Source organism: Camelus ferus, chromosome 18, assembly GCF_009834535.1.
Source record: "Camelus ferus isolate YT-003-E chromosome 18, BCGSAC_Cfer_1.0, whole genome shotgun sequence".
NCBI classification, from domain to species: Eukaryota; Metazoa; Chordata; class Mammalia; order Artiodactyla; family Camelidae; genus Camelus; species Camelus ferus.
This window is the reverse complement of record NC_045713.1, coordinates 37,370,019-37,395,429: the sequence shown is the minus strand read 5'-3', so window position 1 is coordinate 37,395,429 and position 25,411 is coordinate 37,370,019. Positions and strand designations below refer to the sequence as shown.

Below are 25,411 nucleotides of genomic sequence, written 5' to 3'. Positions count from 1 at the left end.
TAAATTGAATAAGAAGTAGGATCTAGAAGGTAACAAAATGATGGCACCAATTAAAAATAAAATCCATCCTGTACTTTCTGCTCAATTAGCTGTAACATAACCTTTGTCAAAAAAGGAAGATTTCATCTAATTTCATTCAGGGTATTTGCATATGCCAAGCATTGTTCTAATTTCTTTACAAATATTAGTACAGTTAATCCTCATAGCAATTCTGTGAAGTAAGTTCTAATGTCATTATCCCTGTTTAACAAATCAGAAAGTTAAGGCCCAGAGCAGTTACTGGATTTACCCAAAGTGGCAAAGCTTTTGTACGTAGTAGAAACAGGATCTAATTCAGGCAGTCCAGTTCCATAGTCGATGCTGTCAACTGTGCGGCATCTTTATCTGATTAACTCAGAAACTTTTTAATGCATGCATATTAAAAAAGCATTTATGAATTTGGATTGCACTGAGAGTAATGGAGTATTGGGGACCCACTAAGTAGTAGCTCCCATAGAGTATTTGTTGGAAAATCATGTATATAAGGATGACTGGATGTTCACACAATTTAGATTCCAGCCTATTCAGATTTAAAATACAAGGACAGTAAAAGGTTCATCAGCTTGAAATTAGTTTTTAAGTGATGTCAGGGCATTTCAAGTCAATTTGAAAGGATTAAGGGATAATATGGATTTGCCAAGTACTTTGAGATACCAAGGAACCATGAGGGCACTTGTAGGATTACACAGGATATTTAACAGCTCTAAATCTAGCTCTGAGTTTTTAATTCTTTGCTTTAACTTTTGAAACTAACTTTACTGAATGAAATGGTGGCTATACTAGTTAGTAAAGCAGAAGTTACAAGTCTGAACGCTTACAAGTATGAAGTGGTGATATTTTGAGCCATATGACGCTGTGGACTGCTTTCAGGTGTCCCTTTAGGATGCCACAGAGAGAACAGGGTTGGGAGCCTGGAAAATTGACAGAGTTCTGCAGCCCCAACCCTCACTTCAAACAGAATGGCCATGCTGTTACCTCTTTTACAAAGTCAGCTTTTATGTAATAGTTTGTTTGAACAAAGGGTTCTACACCTTAAAAGCTCTTAAACAATTCTGAACATAATGTAATTAAATTTTCATTCATTAAAGTTTCATTTAATCAACAGTCACTAAGGTTATACATTCACACCCATTAGGGTGACTATTATTTTTTTAAAAAGCATGAGGATATGGAGAAATGTGAAAACTTGTGCATTTCTAGTGGGAGTATACAATGGTGCAACCAGTGTGAAAAATATTATGACAATTCCTAAAAAAATTAAACATTAACTTACCATATGGTCAATCAATTTCACCCAAAAGAAGTGCAATCAGGGGCTCGAACAAATAGTTGTATGACCATGTTCATAGCACCATTGTTCACAACAGCCAAAAAGTGGAAGCTACCCAAATGCCCATCAATGGATGAATGAATTTTAAAAAGTGGTATATACATACAATGGAATATTATTCTTCTTTAAAAAAAAAAGGAAATTGACACATGCTCTAACATGAATGAACCTTGAAGGTACTTCGCTTAGTGAGATAAGCCAGTCTCAAAAGCCCAAATAGTGTGTGCTTCCATGTACATGAGATGCCTAGAGTAGTCAAATTCAAAGAGACAGAAAGTAGAGTGGTAGTTGCCAGGGTCTGGAGGAGAGGGGAATGGAGAGTTAGTGTTTAGTGGGTTCAGTTTTGCAAGATGAAAAATTCTAAAGATGGATAGTGGTGATGATCCCACAAAATGTGAATGTATATAATACCACAGAATTATATACTTAAAATAGTTAGAATGATAAATGTTATGTGTATTTTACTTCAATAAAAATCAGTTTTAAAATACTTTATAGATACAAAGAACGTATTGATGGTGCTACAGGCAGGAGGTTGTGGTGGGGAGCAAAATGGGAAAGTGGTTCAAAAGGTACAAACTTCTGATTATAAAATGAATAAGTGATGGGGATGTAATGTATAGCATGGCGACTACAGTTACTAATACTCGACTGCATATTTGAAAGTTGCTAAGAGAGTAGATCTTAAAAGTTCTCATAAAAATTAGTAAATATATATGGTGGCAGACGTTGACTAGACTTATTAGGGTGATCATTTTACAGCATATACTAATATTGTATCATTATGTTGTACATCTGAACTAATATCATGTTCCATGTCAATTATACCTCAATTAAAAAATAAAAGCTAAACATACCCACCTACTACATGATTCAGCATTCTGTTCCTAGACAGTTACACAAGAGGAAGGAAGTTTATGCCCATACAAAGACTTGACCATGACTGTTCATAGCAGCTTTATACATAATAACCAAAAATCTAGAACCAACCCACTGTCTGTCTACAGGAGAATGAATAAAGAAATTGTGGTGTATTCATGCAAGGTAATACTACTTAGCTCTAAAAGGAATAAACTACTTATAACCAACAACATAAATGTATCTCAAGTGATTATGCTTAGTGAAAGAAAGCAGACAAAAGTAATATATACTTATGATTCCACTTATATAAAGTTCTAGTAAATGTAAATTAATCTGCATTGACAAAAAGTAAATCAGTGGTTGCTTGGGGAGGAGGGTACAAGAAAAGGCAAAAGGGGCACAAGAAAACTGTTGGGAATTATGGGTGATATGTTCATTATCTTGATTGTGGTGATGGTTCATGGGTATATATGATATGTCAAAATTTATCAAATTGTACACTTTACATATGTAAAGCTTATTATATATCAATTATACATCATTAAAACTTTTAAAACAAAAAAACAAAACAAAACATAGCATGGCAGGGATTTAAGCCTGCTGATTAAAGATGAAAAGTTTTCCCAAAGACTGTCAGGTGAGACAGCTTCTAGTGTACATGAAAGACACTGAAGACCACAAGGAGTTTTTTAGAAAGTGCTTATTCTGGGTAAGAATTTTGGGTTTTGCTTACTAAATAGAGTAATTAATAAAGATAAAGGGAATGCAAAAATTAAAAAAGATTCACAAAGGCAATACATAGCAAATACATTGACCAATCTAAAATAATTGGTCCTTAATCACTCATTAGGCAACTAGCACTAAATTATTAATGGTTCATGTGATAGATATGACGGTCATAACATACCAATCCGTTTATAAAATACAGTTAAAGTAGCTCCTGTCCTTGGATGTAGCTCAGATGATTCCTGATAGACTAGAACTCTTCTTGCACTTTTACCTTCTTTGCAACAGGTTAAGTAACTTTAACTTGTATTGTTGGAGCCTAAGGGAATGTTTTAGAATCCAAGACTATCCATTACTTAAATATTATTTTGTTAAAAACATTACAAATAGATAGCTTTAAGCCATTGATTTTATCAACCCAATTTGGAAAGATTCAGACTTGGACATCAAAATATTATGAGTCATCCAATGTCACAGAGCTAACTGTTTACAATCCTGGTAATTAGACAACAACAAAAAAAACCAGACTTAGTGAACATTAAAAGAATTATCTTTCCAATGGTTCAATGACACCCAAATTACATACCACCAAACAGAGCAACTTAGGGTGCAAATTCCATTATCTTTCTGAAAAAAAAAATTAGATTCCAAGAAATGACTTTTCTCAATGATATGTTAATGAAATATCAAGGAAATATCAAGGAAGGTTAAGATTTGTTTAAGTTCTTTCCTGTTTTCTGAAAGCTGACTATAATTGAGTTGGAAAGTTCTATTAGAATTCTTTTATTTCTGTAGTACACAAGAACTGTAGCTGAAAGTTCCCAAACTGTTAAGAGTTATTAAACCTGAATTAAGATTCAATTACTCCTTGGTATGTGCTACAGATTGGTGTGTCCATAGCAAAGCTTTTTTTTTTTTTTTGTAGCCCTAATCTATATATATTTTATGAGTTAAATCTTGAAATTTGGTTTTATTTCTCATAGCTTTCAATCATTTAACAAGGTTTAACTTGAATTTTTAAATTATATTTTTTCTCCACCATATTAACCTTTTCATTTCACTTTGAAACTGAATGACAAGGTGACTCAGTATAAAAGAAAAATATCAGACTTTTGCAGTTTTGTTTTGGATATACTGCGGGAGGTAAAGACCAGGATTTAAAGCTCAGGTTCTTAAATCAATGCTTAATCTTCAGCTTCTCTCTTGATAAAGAATTTTTTGTTGTTGCTGCTTTGCCTTTATGATTTTTAACAGGTGAATTATACTTATTTTAAATATGTAATACTTTCTCATGCTTAAAAATTCAAAACGTACAAAAGGGTATGAAGTGAAAACTCTTTTTACTCCTTTGCCCTAAGCACCCAGTTCTATTGCACAGAATCAAACTATGTTGTTAGTTTCTTATTATGCTTCCAGAAAATGTATGCATGTTTCTATGTGTAAATGCATAACAACACATACACATAAAATCAAATATAGTTATCTTTTTTAGGTATTGTTAATGTATTATACACACATTTATGCACCTAATTTTTTCACTACTATATAGTACATCTTGGAGATTCTTCCATTATAAAACAGAAAACTTCCATATGTTTGTTATGGTTTGTCTGTTTCTTCAGCTGGATTCTATTCCAGTATATTGCTGTATCATAATTCATTTTAATTAGTTCTCTATAGATGATAGGTTTTTCAAAGTTTTTGCTATTATAAATATTTCTTTAGTAAATAACCTTGTACATACATTATTTCTCCTATAAATAATTTTTCTGCAAGATAAAATCCAAGAAGTAGAAATACTGTGAAATTATTGAGCCCTAATGCTTGTTTTAGGATAGATTTTGATATGTCTTCTTGAGTGAGTTTTGGTATATTTTTATAAAGTATTATCCATTTCATTGTGGTTTTCAAATTTATTTGCACAGAATTGAATAGAGTAGTCTCATTATTCTTTAAGGTGTTTCCATCTATGCTTACTTCATCATTCTTCATTTTAAAACACTCCCAATGTTTTATTTTGACCAGGTTACAAATCACTTCTCAATTTTATTATTATTCAAAGAACCAACTGTTTAAAAATTTTTTACCTTTTTAATTCTTCTGATCTCCTTTGGTTTACTTTCTATTTGTCTTTTTTCCTTAAACTTTTTTTTTTTGGGCTTGATGATTCTTATTTTTAAGTTTAAATTTTTTTGTTAGTATATCTTTCTAAGACTGGAATTTAATTTGGGCACTGCTCTAGAAACACCACATGTGTTCTGATATGTAGTATTTCTGTTATCATCATTTGTTATATATTCTAACATAAGGTTTCATTTCTTCTTTGCATTGTTTAAAAGTGTCTAAAGCACATTTTTTGTTTCCTGGTTTTGTTATTACCTTCTACTGTTACTGAATTGTGATTAATGGATATTCACATTGTTTGACTTTTTTTATATTTTGAAAAACAATGATTTTCTTTTAGCAAAATATATAGTCATTTTTGGGGAGAATATTTCAGAGGCCCCTTAATACAAAATGTATACTGTATTTTATGGTATAGAATAGGATACATACCAGTAACTCCACCTTACTAGTTGTGCTGTTTACTTTTATTGAAATTTTGTTACATTTTCTGTCTTTATACCTTCTTGAAATCCTTAATTATATGAATTATTCTGTGTGTGTTTCCTCTGATATTTTGGAAGGTCTGCTTTCATATATTAATATAGAAGAATATTATTTGTTTATAAACTATGTAATAAAATACATTTTTAATTAATGTTATATGTAATCATTATAATTCTCTATTTTAAATAATGTTTTCCATGAGCATATCAGTCAAGAATGGTCAGTAAAACAGAAGCTTCTCTAGGAATTTTGCAGGAAAGATTTTAATATAAGGACTTAAGAGGTTCACAAAGGCTGTCAGAGCTGGGTAAGTGAAGATCAGGGAAACTTCTGCTGGAGTTAGATAAAATTAAGAAATGCTAGGATTAAAGGAAAACCCATATCTATCTAAGTTCCCTGCAGCATTAAAGAAAATGATTAATAGGAATTTATCTGGAAGCCAAAATAAACCTGAGTAATCTCAAAGAAAGCCACTATCACCAATCTCAGATGCTCATAGTTTTGAAAGAGTGATTTATCAGATTACCTGAAGCCACTATAGGACTTCCATCTGTTATCTATTTATACATAACTGCTTACAATTATACTTTCAATATGTGGAGTCTAGCCATATCTTTATTTCTTGATTTATAACTGTAACATATTCATTCTAGTTGATTACTTCTATTTTCTTATTCAGAGACTCCAATTGTGTGTATGTTGGAATTTTTCTTTCTTCTGTGCCATTTTCTCTTTATTATAGCACTTTTCAAATTCTGCTTTTTTCCTGCTCTATTTATAATTCACTGGGTTGATTGTAGTACCTACTTTTCCTTGTGCTAGTTCTAATTTTGCATTCATTTCTGTGTTCTTTTTTCTGAAGTGTGGAACATCATATCTTCTTCCATTATCTCCCTCTATAATTACAATAGTTCTTGCATCTTTTCTTTATGCTCTTCTTGAGAGGATATGGCTTTGATTTTTTTTTAATTCATGGTAAAATGTTTTGCTACAATTTTCATTTGTTTTGCTGCAATATTGTTGTTATGTCTTTAACTTGCCAAATAACTTTTCTGTCCCTGTCTGTTATATTTCTTCTGTTTTTGTTGTGATTAAGAAACATCTTTGAATGAGGTGTTTTTTTTTTTTCCTAGACAAGCTATTTGCAGGAAGTTGTTGTCTTGAAAGGGATAAGGCTCTAAGCTACAAGTAGTTTTTTTTTGTGCCTGAGGATTTTGTGTGAGCATTCTGTTAACCTTTTTTCCCCTAGCCAAAGGAAATAGACAGATGTAAGGAGATCACATTACCAATCACAATACCACAAATACAGATTGCTTCCTGGAAATATGAATTGTCTGTGTACTTCCTTGTCCCACTATTACCTCTTCCATTTTGCAGAAGCAAACCAGATCCAGAGAAACTCACACTACTGGTATATGCATAATTATCTTGCTGTTGAAATTGGGGAGCTCTCATTTCACACTTCAAAGTGCCCACCTCATATTAGGACATGAAATTTTCTGAGTTTATAAGATTTATGATCATATGTTTCTCCTTTCAGTTTCTTTCTACAACCATGCTTGATTTCATTGTTTAGAACCCATTCCATTTTTTGTTTCAAGGTTTTATCTGAATATAGATCAAACAAAATCAGAATTTACATCTATCTTTCTCATGTTTCCTTGTTGCTTTAGGGTGACTTCCAAGAAAAGAATGGAGTATACTGACAAAACACTGTCATCTTGAAACCAAAAGAGTCATATTTTTAAAAATAATTAAGTGAACAAGTACTATAAACAATGTTTCTTAAAAAGCCAACATACCTTATTTATATACTCATTAGACACTAAGATTCCTCTAGTAATATTTTTCTTTATTACTACTCTGTCTGAAAGAGCATTTTCAAATCTTGCTGGAATATTTTAAGGTTTGGTTAATCAGTCTCACCAAATTAAGAGGGCTACTTATGTCATTATTCCTACTTTGCCCAATCTATAGAGTTCTTTCCCCTTTTAAAATGATCCAAACTTCAGAAAAAAACATTTTAACCATTTAAATCAAAGTAAGAGGATGTGTGTCTGAGTGGGTTTGGCTACAGATAATATATTTAATATATTTGGTTATATTAAAAAGGAAATCACATAATGAGAGAGGGATCAAGTTTCAATAAATAGATATGTAATCTCATGGAAAATATGATGTTAAATTCCTTGGATTTCTAGTACTGGCAATACATAAAACTAAGATAGCTTTAAAATTCTCTCAAATCAAACAAGATTTTTTCAGTGACTTTCTTTTAATATTTTCTTTTTAATATATTTTCATTTTCTTCCAGTTTTATTGAGATATAATTAACATACAGCACTGTATAAGTTTGAGGGTATATAGTGTAATGATTTGACTTACATCATAAAATGACTATCACAATAAGTTTAATAAACATCCATCATGTAGATGCAAAATTAAAGAAACAGAAAAAGTGTATTTTTTTCCTTGTGATGATAACTCTTAGGATTTACTTTCTTATCAACTTGCACATACACACAGCAGTGTTAATACATCTATCATGTTGTACATTACATCCCTAGTACTTATCTTATAACTGGAAGTTTGTACATTTTGACTGCCTTCATCTATTCCCCGTCCCCCACTTGTCACCCCCATATCTAGCAACCACAAATCTGATCTCTTTTTCTATGAGATTGTTTGTTGGTTTATTTGTTCTAAGTATAATTGACCTAAAACAGTATGTTAGCTGCTGTTGGACAACATTATGATTCAATATTTCTATATATTTGAAAATGATCACCACAATAAATCTAGTTACCATCTGTCACCATACAAAGATATTACACAATTATTGACTATACCCCACACCTATGACTCATTTATTTTGCAGCTGGAAGTCTTTACCTCTTAATCACCCTCACCTATTTCTTTTCTCCCCACCGTTTCCCCTATGGCAACGATAGTTTTCTTCTTTGTATCTATGACTCTGTTTGTTATGTATGTTTGTTTTGTTTTTCAGACTCCACATATAAGTGAAATCATATAACATTTGTCTTTCTATAACTTACCTCATTTAGCATAATACTGTCTAGGCCCATCCATGTGGTTGCACATAACAAGATTTTATCCTTTTTTATGGCTAATACTCCATTGCATAGATACATACCACAACTTCTTTATCTATTTAATTATCAATGGATATTTGAGTTGTTTACATATCTTCACTAAATAATGCTGCAGTGAACATATTAGGTGGATGTATCTTTTCTAATTAATGTTTTTATTTTCATCAGATAAATACCCAGGAGTGGAATTGTTGGATCAAATGGTAGTTCCATTTTTAATTTTTGTGAGGAAACTCCATGCTATTTTCCATAGTGGCTTCACTAATTTGCATTCCCACCAACAGTGCACGAGGGTTCCCCTTTCTCCACATGATCAACACCTGTTATTTGCTGTCTTTTTCATAATAGCCATTCTAATAAGTGTGAGGTAATATCTCACCGTAGGTTTCATTTGCGTTTCCCTGATGATTAATGATGTTGAGCCTCTTTTCATGTGCCTGTTGGCCATCTATAAGTCTTCTTTGGAAGAATGTCTACTCAGGTCCTTTGCCCATTTTATAATATGGTTGTTTGGGGTTTTTTTGATATTGACTTGCATGAGTTCTTTGTATGTTTTGGATACTAACCCCTTATTAGATATATCATTTGAAAATATTTTCTCCCATTCATTAAGTGGTCTTTTTGTCTTGTTGATAGTTTCCTTCACTGTGAAAAAGCTTTTCAGTTTGATGTAGTCCCATTTGTTTATTTTTGCTTTTGTTTCCTCTGCCTCAGGAGACATATCCAAAGAAAAATTACTAAGACTAGTGTTAAAGAGTATACTGCCTTTGCTTTCTTCTGGAATTTTTATGGTTTCAGGTCTTACATTTAAGTCTTCAATCCATTTTGAAGTTATTTTTATGCTTGATATGAGAAAGAACTTCAGTTTGATTTTTTTGCATGGAGCTGTCCAGTTTTCCCAACACCATTTATTGAAGAGGCTGTCTTTTCCCCATTGTATATTCTTGCTTTATTTGTCTTAGATTAATTGACTATAGGTGTGTTGGTTTATTTCTGCTCTCTCTATTCTGACTGTTGACTATGTGTCTGTTTTTGTGCCAGTATCAAATTCTTTAGATTACTGTATGTTTGTAGTATAGTTTAAAGACAGGGAGCATGGTAGCTATGGCATTGTTCTTTCTCAAAATTGTTTTGGCTACGTGGGATCTTTTGTGTTTCAATACAAATTTTAGGATTGTTTGTTCTAGTTCTGTGAAAAATTCCATGGATATTTTAATAGGGATTGCTTTGAATCTGTAGATTGTCATGAGTAGTATGGTCATTTGAATAACATCAATTCAGCCAATCCACGAACGTGGTATATCTTCCCATTTGTTTGTGTGTTTTTAAGACAAAAAAAATACTTTTAAAACATGACAGTTAAAATTTGAGCATCAAGTGAATGAAATAATGTTACAATTGCCCTGTGTGGGAGGAAGGAATGCCAACTTCAGTAATCTTGGGATTGAGTTAATTGTCCTCTCTCTCTGCCCTGAGAGGAAGTCTTAGAGAAGTAGAAAGTTAGAAATGAGATTTGTAAATAAAGTTGGCATATAAGGACTGTATTGTCTGTAAAGTCAGAGAGCAGATAGAAATATTTCTATCAGCACAGAGAGAAAATGAAATTTGTCTTTCTTTGCCTGAGCTGTAGATGAAAGAAGAGAAAACTATTTCTGACTATTTGACCTTACATGTAAGTTTAATGCTTAATGTTATAGTATTTATATGAGACAGAGACTCCCATGATGAGAAATTGACATTAAAATGTATCCGCAGTCTGTGATACTACTGAAGTAACTGGTGAAAACAAATAAAAATGGCTCTGTGGAAACATTCTCTGAAACCAAACTGTGAAGCATTTTCACATCTTATCACCTCATGATTAATATAAAAATATTACAGACAAAAAGAAAGTCATGAATTCATCCACATAGTGAAGACAAATTTCCTATGAAATTAATTAAGCTGACAACAGATTTCTCAACAGAAATAACAGTGGGATGTGTAAAACACAGGGAAGCAAGAATATAATGGAATGAATATTCTCAAATTTCTTAGGAAAATTAACATGGCTTGGTAAATAATAGACATTCTCAGAACAGATTTAACTTTTATTTTAAATTCAAATTAATGATATTTACAGGAGACACACTCAAACTCCTTTTCTCGAGATGACATAGACTCACTCTTTTCAGCTCCTCCCTTCTAAATACAATTAAATATCTAGAAGTAATTCAGTAGTCAATCATAAAAGAATTCTTAAAGTTGGAAAGGAGTCAGATAAGCTGGTGACTTTGCAGAATGTGGAGAGACACTATGGTGAGACAGATCCCTTAGTTTTCTTTTTAGCTCTCATTTATCAAACAGTAGGGACTGGAGAGGCCTGCAACCCCAAAAAGCAGAAGAAATAAGCAGAGAAGAAAAAGAAAAGAAAAGAAATGTTTTCCCACTAAATAGCATCATACAGCAGCCTAGGGGGATGCTGTGAGTTGGAGTGGGGAGTACCAGAATAACAAAGCAGGCCAGAGTAACACTGTAAGTGCTATTAGAACTAAAGTTTCTTTGGAACTACAGACTTCAAAAGTAGACCATGACCTATGTGCTAAACCTAAACAGGGTGACAGCATGCTGAAATAGATGTGTAAGTAGGATCAAGTGTCTCTTAACATAATAACCAAAATGCCCAGATATAATGTAAAATTACTTGTCATGCCAAGAACCATGACAAACATGACTTGAATGAGAAAAGAGAGCCAACCAACCAGGTATTGAAATTATCAGAAAAGGATTTTAAAACATCCATAATAAAAAATTTTCAACAATTATGAGTTCTGTTGAAATTCAGTTTAAAAAATAGAAACCCTCAGCAAAGAAGTGGAAATTATTAGAAAGTACTGAATAAAAATTGTAGAATTAAAAATATGATCACTAAAATAAAAACTCAGTATATGAGCTCAATGGTAGAGTAATGATGACAGAAGTTACAATCAGTAAACTTAAAGACAGAATAATAGAGTTTACTCAGTCTGAACAACACAGAGAAAATAGTGTGGAAAAATTAATGAACATATCCTCAGGAACTTGTGGGGGCAGTAACCAAAAATCGAGGATTAGTCTCATTAAGACAAGAAAAGGAGATTTGAAGAATCGGAGATTTGAAGAATCAGAAATTTGAAGAAGCAGGAAATGTATTTGAAGAAACAACAGTTGAAAAGTCACCAAATTTGGGGAAAGAAACAAACCTACAGATTTAAGAAGCAGACTAATACTCAAAAAGGATAGATCCAATCCAAAGTAGTTCTCACCATAACACCTCATAGTTAAACTTCCCAAAACTAAAGACAAAAAAAAAAAAAAAAAAACAACCTTAAAAAAAATTTCAATGTTATGTATAGAAATGTAGAATCACTATGTTGTGCACCAGGCACTGACATAATGTTGTAGATCAATTATATTTAAAACAAATAAATGAACAAACTCATAAAAAAAAAAAAGAGATGAGGTTTGTGACTACCAGAGGCAGAGGGTGGGTGGAGAGAGAATTGGATGAAGGCAGTCAAAATGTACCAACTTCCTGTCATAAGGTAAATAAATAAGTACAGGGATATAATATATAACAGGATAAATACAATTAACATTGTTGTGTGTTATATATGAAAGTCGTTAAGAGAGTAAATCCTAAGAGTTCTTATCACAAGGAATATTTTTTCTTTCTCTTTAATTTTGTATCTATATGAGATGATGGAAGTTCACTAAATTTATTGTGGTAATCATTTCATGACATTTGTAACTCAAATCATTAGGCTGTATACCTTAAACATTTACAGTGCTACATATCAATTATATCTCAATAAACCTAGAAGGAAAATAATTTTAATGAAAACTAAAATAAAAGTAAATTCATTCCAAAGTCACTGAAGGTGGAGAAGGGACAAGGCAGATTTCATCAGAGATTGCCTGCCTGCAGTGTCTCTTGCCCCAGATTAAAATCAAGAAATAACACCTTGCTACATATGCATCATGGTTTATTGAGCCTGTTACCAGTGTTACCTCTTAGGAAAATCTATGCTTCAGTCTTGCAGGAGACAATGTAAAAACTAGTCGTAAAAAATTAAGGTAGAGAGTAAAAGGACATAATGGTAAGCTTTCTATTCTTCACCCAAAGTAAAGTATCAATACTGATAGAGTGTGATAAGTTGTTACTTGTATATTGCGATACCTAGAGCAACAATTAAGAAAACTGTAATGTCCAAAACTGCAAAATGGAAACAAGGCAAAATTCTACAAGGCGTTCAAGTAACCCACAAGAAGCCAATAAAAGAGAGGACTGAGAAATAGAGGGAACAAACACAAAACAAATAGTAAAAACGGCATTATTAAATCTTAACATATCAGTAATTATTTCAAATGTAGATGATCTAAATTCCCCAATTATGGATAACTGATAGAGAGGAGAAGAAAACGTGACTCAACAGTATATTGTCTTCAGGAAACTAATTTCAAATATGACGTGGGCAGGTAGTAAGTAAAAGCATGGAAAAAGATGTATCATAGAAACATTAATAATAGACCCTCATAGTGAAGAAAATTACTAAGGACAAAAAAGGATATTACATAATCCACCAAACTACATAATAATACCTGATGTGTATGTACCAAACACCAGAGTTTCAAAATACATAAAGCAAAACTGACAAAACTGAAATGAGAACTAGTCAAATCCACAATTATAGTTGGAGACTTAGACACCCTTTCTCCATAATTGTTAGAAAGACTAGACAGAAAATCAGCAAGGATATAGAACCACTCAATATTCTCAATTATCAATGAATAGACTCTAATTGACATATATAGGACACTCCACCCAATGATAGCAGTTTGCATACTTTTTCAAGCAACCATGGAATATTCACCAAAATGTATCATATCCTGGACCATATACCTCACTCAGTAAATTTAAGAGAATTGAAATAATACAGAGCATGTTGTATGGCCAAAGTGAAATTAGACTAGAAATCAATAACAGAAAGACAATAATAAAATCTTCAAATTCTTAGAGATTAAACCTATCTGAAAATAATCCATGGGTCAAAAGTAAACTCTCAAAAATAATAAGTATATAGAACTAAATGCAAGTGAGAATCAATGTAAAATATGAGTTGCATCTGAATACCAAAAAGGAAATTTATAGCAGTAGTACTTACATTAGAAATAAAGAGAAGTCTCAAATCAAAAAATCCAGGTTCAAAAATCTAGAAGAGAAAAATAAACCAAATATAAGCAGAAGAGAGAAGATAATAAAGATAAAAGCAGAAATAAATGACAGTAAAAATAGGAAATCAATACAGAAAATCAATAAAACCAAAGGATGGTTCCTGAAAATAATTAATGCCATTGATAAAGTTCTAGCAAGTCACACAAAGATAAAAAAAAAGTAAAGACACAAATCATTAATGACAAGAATAAAACAGGGAATTTCATTAGAGATATTGCAACAATTAAAAAGATAGTAAGGTGTTTTAGTCCATTTGGGTTGCTACAAAAAATGCCATAGGCTGGATAGCTTATAATTAACAGCATTTTATTTTTCACAACTCTGAAGTCTGGAAGTCCAAGAACAGGGTGCCAGCATAGTTGGGTAAAAGTCCTCATCCAGGTCTCAGACCTCTTGTATTCTCAATTGTGAAAGGGGCAAGGGATCTTTCTGGAACCTCTTTTGTAAGAGCACTAATCCTAGTAATGAAAGCTTTGCCCTCATGACTTAATCACCTTCCAAAGGCTCCACCTCCTAATATGATCACCTTTGGGTGTTATGTTAAGATTCAACATACGAATCTTAGGGGACACATTCAGACCATAAGAGAGTACTATAAACAACTTTATGTCTATAAACCCAATAAAGTATAAGAAATGGATCAATTCATCAAAAACCATACTCTTAAGTCACCACCAAGATGAAATTGACAAAAGTAATTGTCCGATAAGCATTAAAAGTTGAACTTTTAGTTAAAAACTTACCCAAAAGAAATCTCTAGACCTTTGTGAATTCACTGGAGAATTCTATTAATTCTATTAAACATTAAAAAAAACACCTAATGTTGATTTTACACAATCTCTTCGAGAAAATAGAAGAGAAAGAAACATTTCTTGACTCTTTTTAGAGGCTAGAAATATCATATCTAAACCACACAAAACCAGTTTTTTAAAAAAGGAAAACTATAGACCAATGTAATTGTTGAACTTAGATGCAAAAGTCCTCAATAAAACATTAGCAAATGAAATCCAGAAATGTATTAAAAGAATAATATATGATGACCAAGTAGGATTTGTTCCAGATATGCAAACCTGGCTCAAAATAAGTAAATGTAATCTAGCATGTCAACATCATATGACAACATCAATTGATAAAGAAAATTGACAATTCCAACATCCATTCATAATAAAACCTCTCAGCAAAGTAGGAATAGAGGGAATTTCCTCAAACTCTTTTTAAAAATGTATAAAAATCTATAGTCAGCATCATACTTAATTGTGAAAGATTTAATGCTTTTCTTCTAAGTTTGGGTATGAGTTTGCATGCAAGGATGTCCACTTTCACCACTCTTATTTAACATAGTATTGGAAGTTCTAGCCACTGCAATAAGGCAAGGAAAAGAAATAATAGGCATAAATATTGGAATAGAAATAATTAAATTCCCTATTTGAAAACTACATAAGGGTCTACATATAAAGTCCTTAGCAGCTTATACAAATAAATTAATAAAATAAATGTTTAGAACTAATAAGTGAGTTCAGCAAGATTGAGAGCTGTGAGATCAACGCAAATAATCAATCATATTTCCATGTGCTAACAATGAACAAGTAGAAACCAAACTACATCATTCAAAATTGCTCCAAAAAACTAAATACCTACTTATATATCTAAGAAAGCATGCACAGGATCTCTGTGGTGAGACCTACAAAATATTGTTATAAAAGAAAAATCTGAATAATTGGAGAGACCATGTTCTTGGTTTGGAATACTCAGCATAGTAAAGATGTCAATTGTCTTCAAACTGTTCTGTAGATTTAAGGAAATTCTCATCAAAATCCTAGCGGTTTTTATTTTTGGAATTATTTTGTTAAACTTTATTCAAATGTTTTATTTATAATACTAAAATTAATGGAACATAATATGTTTCTAATATAAAATAACATGCCAAACATAAATATCTAACAGTTACTTATATGAATATGCAATCTTTAACATGTATAGCTGTATGCATTTTGGGCCATCCACTTATATCTCTAGTAGCATATTCTGTTCACTTCTGTGATGAGTCAGACAATAATTACAAAGCAGTATAGCATAATTTTAAAAAAATGTAAGGCTAAAATTTTAATCAAAATGAAATTCAAATTCCATTTTTATGAGTTTTTTTTACATTTTTATTGAGTTATAGTCATTTTACAATGTTGTGTCAAATTCCAGTGTAGAGCACAATTTTTCAGTTAGACAAAAAAAAATAAGCATATTCTAAAATTTATATAAGAAGGGTAAAGACTTACAATAGCCAAAACAAATTTTGAAAATAATATAATGCAGAAGGAATCATTTTTTCTAGTGTCAAAACTTACAGCCAGTAATCAAGACTGCATAGTTCTAGAGGATAGATAGATACATAGATCAATTGAAGAAAATAGAAAACCTAGAAATAGGCTCATAGATATATGCCCAGTTGATTTCTGACAGAGGTGAAACTGTAATTCTGTGGAGGGCATATGGTACTAAAGATGATGGATGTTTATACAAAAAAATTAACCTACCATCCTATGTCATAATTAACTAAAATGCAGCACAGACTTAAATGCAAAGTGTAAAACTATAAAACTTTCAGAAAAATGAAGAAAATCTTCAGAACCTAGAACTAAGTGATAAGTTTTTTATTTGACACTAAAAGCATGATCCATAAAAGGAAAAACTGATAAATTGGACCTCATCAAAATTAAAAACTTATTCTCTTTGAAAGATTTTGTTCAGATGATGAAAAGAGAAATTACAGACTAAAAGACTGTATACATAAACCACACATCTGATGAAGTAGCTAGAATATATAACAAACTCTCAACTCAACAGTGATAAAAAAAATCTATTCAATTAGAAGTTTGGAAAAAGACATAAACAGAAATTGTAATGAAAAGGACATACAGATGGTAACTAAACACCTGAAAAGATGTTCAACATCATTAAGCACTAGGAAAGTGCGAATTAAAATTATAATGGCTTATCGCTCACCCCTATAAGAACAACTAAAACAAAAAAGTGATACCACCAATGACTGGTGAGGATGTAGAGAAACCGTGGATCACTCATACATTGCTGACATGTATGCAAAATGTTAAATCACTCTTGAAAACAGTTTAGCAGTTTATTTCAAAATTAAAATTGCAGTTACTATATGATATAGCAATTATACACTTGGGCTTTTATCCCAGAGGGATAGTAACATGTTCATGCAAAAAAAAAAAAAAAAAACTAGTACATGAATGTTTACAGCAGCTTTATTCATATTAGCCAAAAAATGGAAAACAGCCCAGATGTTCAACTATGAATGTATCAATAAACTGTGGTATATCTATACCATGGAATGCCACTCAGAAATCAAAGGAATGAATTATTAATGCCTGCAATAACTTGAATGAACTTCAGAGATAATATGCTGATTTTAAAAGTTGATTGCAAAATGTTATATACTATGTAATTCTATTCATATTACATTCTTGAAATAAAATTATAGAGATGGAGAATACTAGTTGCCATGGATTCAGGATGGCAGGGTGGACTGTATGTGGCTTTAAAAATTTAATATCATGGAGACTTGTGGTAGTTACCTAAAACTACACATGTGAAAAAATGGCATAGGACTTAAAACTACACACACACACGCGCGCGCGCACACACACACACACACACAAATGAGAGCATGTATACCTGGAGGAATTGAAATCAACTCTATAGATTGCATCAAAGCCAGTTTTCTGGTTTGATATTACACCATAGTTATGTAAGATGTGAACATTGGGGGAGGCTAAGTGAAGTGTGTACATAATATCTTGTAAATTTCTTAGCAATTTCCTGTAAACTTATAATTATTTCAAAATAGAAAGTTTGAAAGAAAACATCATGGATTATCCTAGATATCTTATTGGTTTTTAATTTAGTTTTACTATGATCAGATAAATAGTTCTATAAGACTTTGATCATTTTATATTTATTGAGACATGCAGCGAGACTGCAAATGGTCTACATGAATATACTATATTCATTTTAAGGAGAATGTATTTTGCAGTTGTTGGTGTGGCATTCTAACAATATTATTTAGCTCAGAGTAGTTACCAGAAATAATTCATAGTCTCTAAGTCTTTACTGAATTTTTGTCTAAGTTCTGTTAGTTGATGATAGAAGTATGTTAGTATCTCTCACTTTTACTGTGAAAATGTCAAATTGTCCCTTCAGTTCTGTCAATCATGTACATATGTGTGCACTGAAAATCTGTTATTAGTATATACACATTTATGTTTGTTGTGAATTACTAGAAAATTGAATTTTTATCAGTTTGAAATATCCCTCCAGTGATATTCTTTGTATTTATTTTATTTGACATCATAGCTGTTCCAACCTTCTTCTGCTTCATGTCTGTATGATATATTTTTCTATCCATTTACTCTCAACCAATTTGTCTTTATATTTAAAATGAGTTTTTATGAACAACATACGGAGTATTTAAACCATTCACATACAGTATAATTATTTATATAGTTTGGTTCAGGCCTAATATTTTATTATTTGTTTTAGGTTGGTTTGTTCTCTTTTTTATTCATATATTCCCCTTGTTATTTTTTGGATTAGTTAAGAATTTTTAGAATTCCATTTGTCAATTGGCTTTTAAGTTGCATATCTTTGCGTAAGATTATTTTATTAATCTATGTGAAAGTTTACTAATTCTTTTGTCATCTCCATTCTAGTACTAAGCCCATCCAGTAAAATTTTAATTTCTGATACAATTTTTAGTTTAAAAATTTGCATTTGTTTCTTTTATATTGTTGGCATATCTCTGCTGTGATTTCCCATCTTTTCATTAATTACAATACAGTTTATTTCAATACACTGAGAATAGGTATAAGGAATGCTTTAAAGTCCTAGTCTGATAACTCCAATAGCTATGTAATCTCAGGATTAGCATCTGTTGGTTGCATCTCCCTTTGAGACAGTCACATTATCCTGGCTTCATATGTCAAATAACTTGGATTTATACTCTTGACATTTTGAACATTATGTTTTGGAGATTCTTGGTTTTGTTATATTACTCCAAGAATACTGATGTTTTGGCTTTAGCGAAAATTAGCTTTTGGTTAGACTCAGTCTGAAAACTGTCACATCAGCATTAACCCAGAACTCAGTTCAGTTTCTTAGGCCTTGACTACAAGCTGATTTCAGCTTTCCCCATCCATGCAGGAGTCAGATGACAACCAGAGACTCAGGCTAAATTTAAACACAGAATTATTTTTTCTCTGTTTCTCTCCTTTCTTAGGTTACTGACTCTCTTATAGTCCTTTTGTCTCATGTTCCTTCATTAACTATTCTGCACCCCCCCCCAAATGGCTTTTACCTTAAAGTAGCAACCATAATGATTTTGGCTGCCCTCAGGATGAAGCTGCAAAAAAATTAGGGTGTTCATTACATTTAGATCACTTACTACATGTTTCTACCCCCTCCCCAGAAAAATCTAGCTTCATTTTTTTCAGGCTGCAAAACACTCAAGTAGTTATTTTTCATGTACTTAGAATGTATAGCTGTTGTGTGCAGGGGGACCAGTTAATTAGGCTCTTATTTCTTAACACCAGAATCAGAACTCTTAAAGTGTAAGGAATCACAAAGGCCAAATGTAAAGAAAGAAACATTTATGCCACAATGAGTGTGTATATGTCCATGAATGACTGAAAAATTGTGCTGAACACTGGAATTTGACACAACATTGTAAAATGATTATAAATCAATAAAAAATGTTAAAAAAAGAAACATTTATGCCAGACAAAACAACCAACTAAAATGGTACAGTTAAAGTAATAGCAAACAGAATATTTGCTAAAGGATTTTTATTATACATTAAGCAGTCTACTACAAAGGTGTAAAAATACTATTTAGAATATTGATGTACTTATCAGAAATGAAAAATATGTAACACAGAAATGTATCGAACTACAAAGAGAAATTGAGATATCCACACAGATACTCTGATATTTAACAAAAACCTTTTCTGTTACTGCTTAAGAAATCACACTCATTTTGATAAAAATTGAAGTCAGATGCAGCACTCAATATTTTTGATAGATGTAGCTCCATTGCTGTTTTGTTCTGGGTCTCAAAGCTAATGTGTTTCATAAAACTAAATAAAATACTGAGCAAGTGAGAATTTCAGGAACACCAGAAAGTTTTATGAGAAGGTATCAATGCTGGGTACTCAATGAAATATATACGTGTGTGTGTGTGTATACATATATATAAAGTTTCTATCCATCCATCCATCCATATTTTTATATGAAAACTAGCCCACCATATAAAATATGAATGGTAATCTTCCAATAATCTTGACCCCTTAGCCACTGTTGTTGTCATACCTTCTAATATAGAAATTAAGTGATTCTTCCAAATACTAACAGAAAATCAGTGGCAGAACCAAGAAGCAGATTCTGGACTGTTAAATCCTAATCTAGTAATTAACTTGATCAGATCTGACCACGTTATGTAAAGTTAAAGGTAACTTTTTCTCTTTGTATCTGTAATATGTGCCAGGAGCAGAGTTGGTCAGTATCTCTGTGTTTGTTCTTTTGGGGTCTGTAGAGGGGGACTTTATGTTAGTACAAGACCATATTGAAGTTCTGCTACCATGGACTTCTAATGTTAAAAGGAACACTGGTGAAGACATTAAGAAATTACTTTAGAAAGCTTAGAGACATCCCAAACTCTGGACCAAGGTAAATTCAGGGACATTTGGAAATAACAATAAATGAAAAAAAAAATCACACTAAATATTATAAAAACACAGAAAATCTGAATTATGCTATCAATAAGGTTTATTTCATGGCATATTTGTATACATGGTCTACACTTATGCACTTTCTGGATGTATTTTTGTGTATAATAAATGACTGCTTTTTTGTTTGTATTTTCTCTAACCTCCCCTCATTATCCATATGCGGCCAGTACATTGTAGTTAGACTTTTAAAATCATTTGGATTTCTATGTAAGAAAGCCCAGAACATTGAAAGGATATCAAAGTTAAATATGTTTAAAGTTTTTTTTAATATTTAGAGTTATGTGTGGTGTGATTTAAGGAGCAAACAAACAAAAAGCACACCTCTCTTTTTATCTTTGATCAATAATGTGAAAGTCTCAAGAATTAAGACTACATTTGTAACTTAAGAGAGCTGAGCCTCATGTGGACATTGATGAAGAGTGTTTGGCATTTAACTCCTATAAATAAAGCTGCTGAATAGAAGTACTTCAGTGATCAGTATTGTCTAATTCAGAACTATAAGCCTTTTTAGTTGTAAAGGACAAGGAAAAATAAATCGATTAAGAAAATGTTCTAACCTAGATTAGATTTCTCAATTTCAAAAATATGCTATTTATCCTCTTAGTCTCTACCAGTCCCTATCATGTAATGAAATAAACACATTTTAAAAACAACTGTATGCCCAGCCTTCAATAGAGGTATCTGAACTATTTAGGGGTCTCTGCCAAGGCTGGATGTGTTTTTATGCAAATGATTTTCAAAAGTGGTGTCAAATCATATTGATGTGTAATTTGCTATTGCTCATATAATTAATACAGTGATGGCTTATTTTAATTTCATAGTTTAGAACAGGTCAAGATTGTATCTAGGATAATGGCATTCTCACTAATGAGCGTTGTGATATGTTTTGAGTGGGAAGGAAAATGAAAGTTCTACCTTGTGGTTTGAGAATTCATTACAGATGGCTTTATTCTGTAGCTTAAAATGAACTTACAGTATATACAAAAAGGACTGTTGGCTATTCTCACTTATCAAACCATCATGTAGAACTATAGCTTTCTTTCCTACTAAAAAAATCAGAACTTCAAAACTAATGTACCTTAGATAGTCACATGAATCATAGTAGTTCTTCATTTCCCCCCAAAACCTTGGGAATATCATAGACATTTTGGAATACACATTTGAACGAGCCTATTTTCAGGTGACTTTTCAGTCCTTTGTACAAAATTTGTCTCTTTTTTAACTCTTGATTTTAGAAACATTTCTTTCTCTTTGCTGTTCTACAAATTCACTATGATGCATTTAAGGATGTAATTTTTCTGACTTGAATATGAGAGTGCATGTATTTTTCACCATTATGGAAAGTTTTCTGTCATCTCTTTGAATATTGCCTAGACGTCAGTCACTCTATTCTCTTCTTCAAGATCTATAAGAGGTATATTAGATGCTTTCATTGTGTTCTTAACACTTAAATAGTGCTCATGGAGTTCCTGTCTTTATTGCACTATACTGCACTCTAGAGTCTTCATTTCTAGAGCTAGAAAATGTTATGTCTGGGTAAAGGTTTTGTTTTGGTTTGGTTTGTTTGTTTGTTTTTGCATTTATCCTGCTAGATAGTCTCTGAACTGCCTGGATCTGTGGTTTGGTGTCTAACACTAATTTTGGGGGAATTCATTCATTATTTAATATTTCTTCTGTTCCTTTCTCTTTTTCTTGTTCCAGAATTCCCATTATGCATATGTTACATCTTTTATAGTTGACCCATAGTTCTTTGATATGCTGTTCTTATTGGTCCATTTTTCAGGTTTTTATCTCTTTGCTTTTCAGTTTTATTGGTTTCTACTTAGATATCCTCAAGCTCAGAGATTCTTTCCTCAGCTGTGTCCAGGCTACTAATAAGCCCATCAAAAGCATTCTTTATTTCTGTTAGTGTTTTAGATCTCTAGCATTTCTTTTTGGTTATTTCTTAGAATTTCTGTCTGCTTACATTGCCCATCTGTTCTCACATACTGTATAGTTTATTTTTAGAGCCCTAAGCATCTTAATCATAGTTGTTTTAAGTTCCCAGTCTAATTCCAACAGCTCTGCTATATCTAAGTCTGGTTCTGATGTTTGCTTTCTCTTTAAACTATTGTTGTGTTTCTTTTTTCTTTTTTTGCTTTTTAGTATATCTTGTAATTTTTTCTTGATAGCCAGCTATGATGTAGTGGGTAAAAGGAATTGCTATAAATAAGCCTTTAGTAATACGGTGGTAAGGTGTTGGGGGAGGAGAAAAGTTTTATAATTCTATGAGTATGTCTGCCTATGTTTTCCTCTAGCAGTTTTAGAGTATTTGGCCTTACATTTAGGTCCGTAATCCATTTTGAGTTTATTTTTGTGTATGGTGTTAGAGAATGTTCTAATTTCATTCTTTTCATGTAGCTGTCCAGTTTTCCCAGCACCAGTTATTGAAGAGACAGTCTTTTCTCCATTATATAGTCCTGCCTCCTTTGTGTAGATTAATTGATCATAAGTGTATAGGTTTATTTCTGGGCTTTCTATCCTATTCCATTGAGCTATGTGTCTGTTTTTGTGCCAGTACCATACTGTTTTGATTATTGTAGCTTTGCGGTATGGTCTGAAGTCAGGGAGACTGATTACTACAGCTCCCTTCTTCTTTCTCAAGATTGTTTTGATTCTTTTGGGTATTTTGTGTTTCCCCACAAATTTAAAAACTTTTTTTGTTCTAGTTCTGTAAAAAAAAAATTTGATAGGGATTGTGTTGTATCTGTAGATTGCCTTGGGTAGTATTGTCATTTTAACAATATTAATTCTTCCAGTTGAAGAACATGGTATGTCTTCTATCTGTTCATGTCATCTTCAGTTTCTTTAATCAGTGTCTTATAGTTTTCAGAGTACACGTTTTTTGCCTCCGTAGGTAAAATTTCTAAATTCTAATGGAAAACTTTTACTTTCCTTAATCAAGACCAGTAAAAAATCACTTGTTGCATCTTGTGGCCAGTAGATGGGTTTTATTATTGGGCTTCCCATTTTACTTAAATTGTGGACTTTGAGGGTCTCATCTTTATGCAGGGATGTCAGTTCCAACTCCCTGACTACCTGTTCCCAAGGCCTTGAAGCCTTTCTCTACATAATTTCTATACCCAATAAGCAACTATTTTTTCCCATCTGTTATCTTTTCCTGGACAGAGCTTGAGTAGTGTTAACTAAATTTCTTACATCTTTAGCTTTCCATTCTTTTCCTCCTATCTTTTTCTACCCTCCTTCCTCTGCTCTTCTTCATCCTCCTTTTCTTCTTCTCCCCCTTCTCCTTTTTCTCCTCCTCTTTCTCCTCCTTCTTTTCCTTTGCATATGTCATTTTATTCTTACTTCTTATAAACTCCGCTGCATAGTTTTAAAATTACATTTTATCCAGAATTTTAAAACTATTTGTAGGTTATATTTTCCATATTAACTTTGATGACCATATTAACAATATCAGAAGTCCCTGTTAAAATTATCTGCAATTCTAGATCTAGGTTAGGTTCTACTTTATCACTCTCATAGAATGTTTGTAGTGGAAAGAAATTAAAATATGATCTAGTCTAGAAATTCAAAAGTGTAACATCTCTAAGGATAAGATAGGTATTATAAATGTGTGAAATGGATGGATAAAAGACAATAAGGAATGCTGGAGCCTTATAGACATGGTGAGTTATATTCCACCTAAAGTTATTTTAAAATATCTAACACTATGCTGGCCAAAGAAAACACCTCCATAGAATACTGTCTGCATCTTATTCTGTACCAACTCCCACATTCTATATATGATGAAATTGAAAACAGAATAGGTCTTTCTCAATTAGCACAGCTTGTCACTTGAGTCCCCTTTCTGATAGTCATGACTACCCTAAACTTATAAAACAACTAGAAAATCATACAAACTTTATAATAAAATGTTACATTATTTGGTAGACACTATATGCTTTAACAATTTAGGACAGTGAGAGGTAACATATTAAACTTTTCCATATTATCATCCTCTGTTTTTAAATCTCAGGCACTAAAATCCTCTTGTAGTTGCAGAATAGTATTTTTTTCTTGTCAAAATATCACAGTTAGCTTGAATGTAAATGATGTTTAGGAAAATGGGACTATGGGGGAATGTTCCTCTCCCCAAAACAGGTAAGATCTAGAAGCCTAATTCTTTTGTCAACTAAAGCCCAACTAAAATCCCAGTATAAAGCAAAGCATCTATTTAATCATGCCTTCTGAGACACACAGGCTGTAAACTGCAGCCCACTGACGGAGAAAGATGTATCTAGAGGGGACAGAACATTACTCAGGTGTTACCAGCTGCCTTTCCTGCAGCATGTTGCCACCTTTGATCAAACACCTCATTAGAAGAGCACCAAGGAGTCCAGAGGAACTTTTGAAAGATGCTATTCTCCATGAATGCAAATACTGTACATTGGAATTTTCCAAGAAAAAAATAATTCATTGCTTATGTTTGACTCTTCACAACTACAAATTTTTTTCATTCATTATCTCATTTATTCCTCAGGAAAAATTTTGTGAGGATAAAATAATTATGGTCCCATTTTTGATATGAAGACAATGAAGACCAGATAAAATAAATAATTTTATCAATTCATGTTACCAGAAAGAGCAGAACCAAAACTAATTCAGGTGAGGTGTTACGGTTACAAATCATGCTT

At 32.1% G+C, this 25,411-nt stretch overlaps 1 protein-coding gene across 1 annotated transcript in view; it reads right to left on the bottom strand.

Annotated features, from left to right (window-relative positions):
- LOC116657431 overlaps positions 1 to 25,411 on the bottom strand; it is a 515,932-nt gene that overhangs the window by 42,215 nt on the left and 448,306 nt on the right. Inside the window, exon 3 of the mRNA XM_032459477.1 lies at positions 13,863 to 13,910. Within this exon, the coding sequence (XP_032315368.1) occupies positions 13,863 to 13,910 (48 nt within the window). The remainder of the gene's footprint in view (positions 1 to 13,862; positions 13,911 to 25,411) is intronic.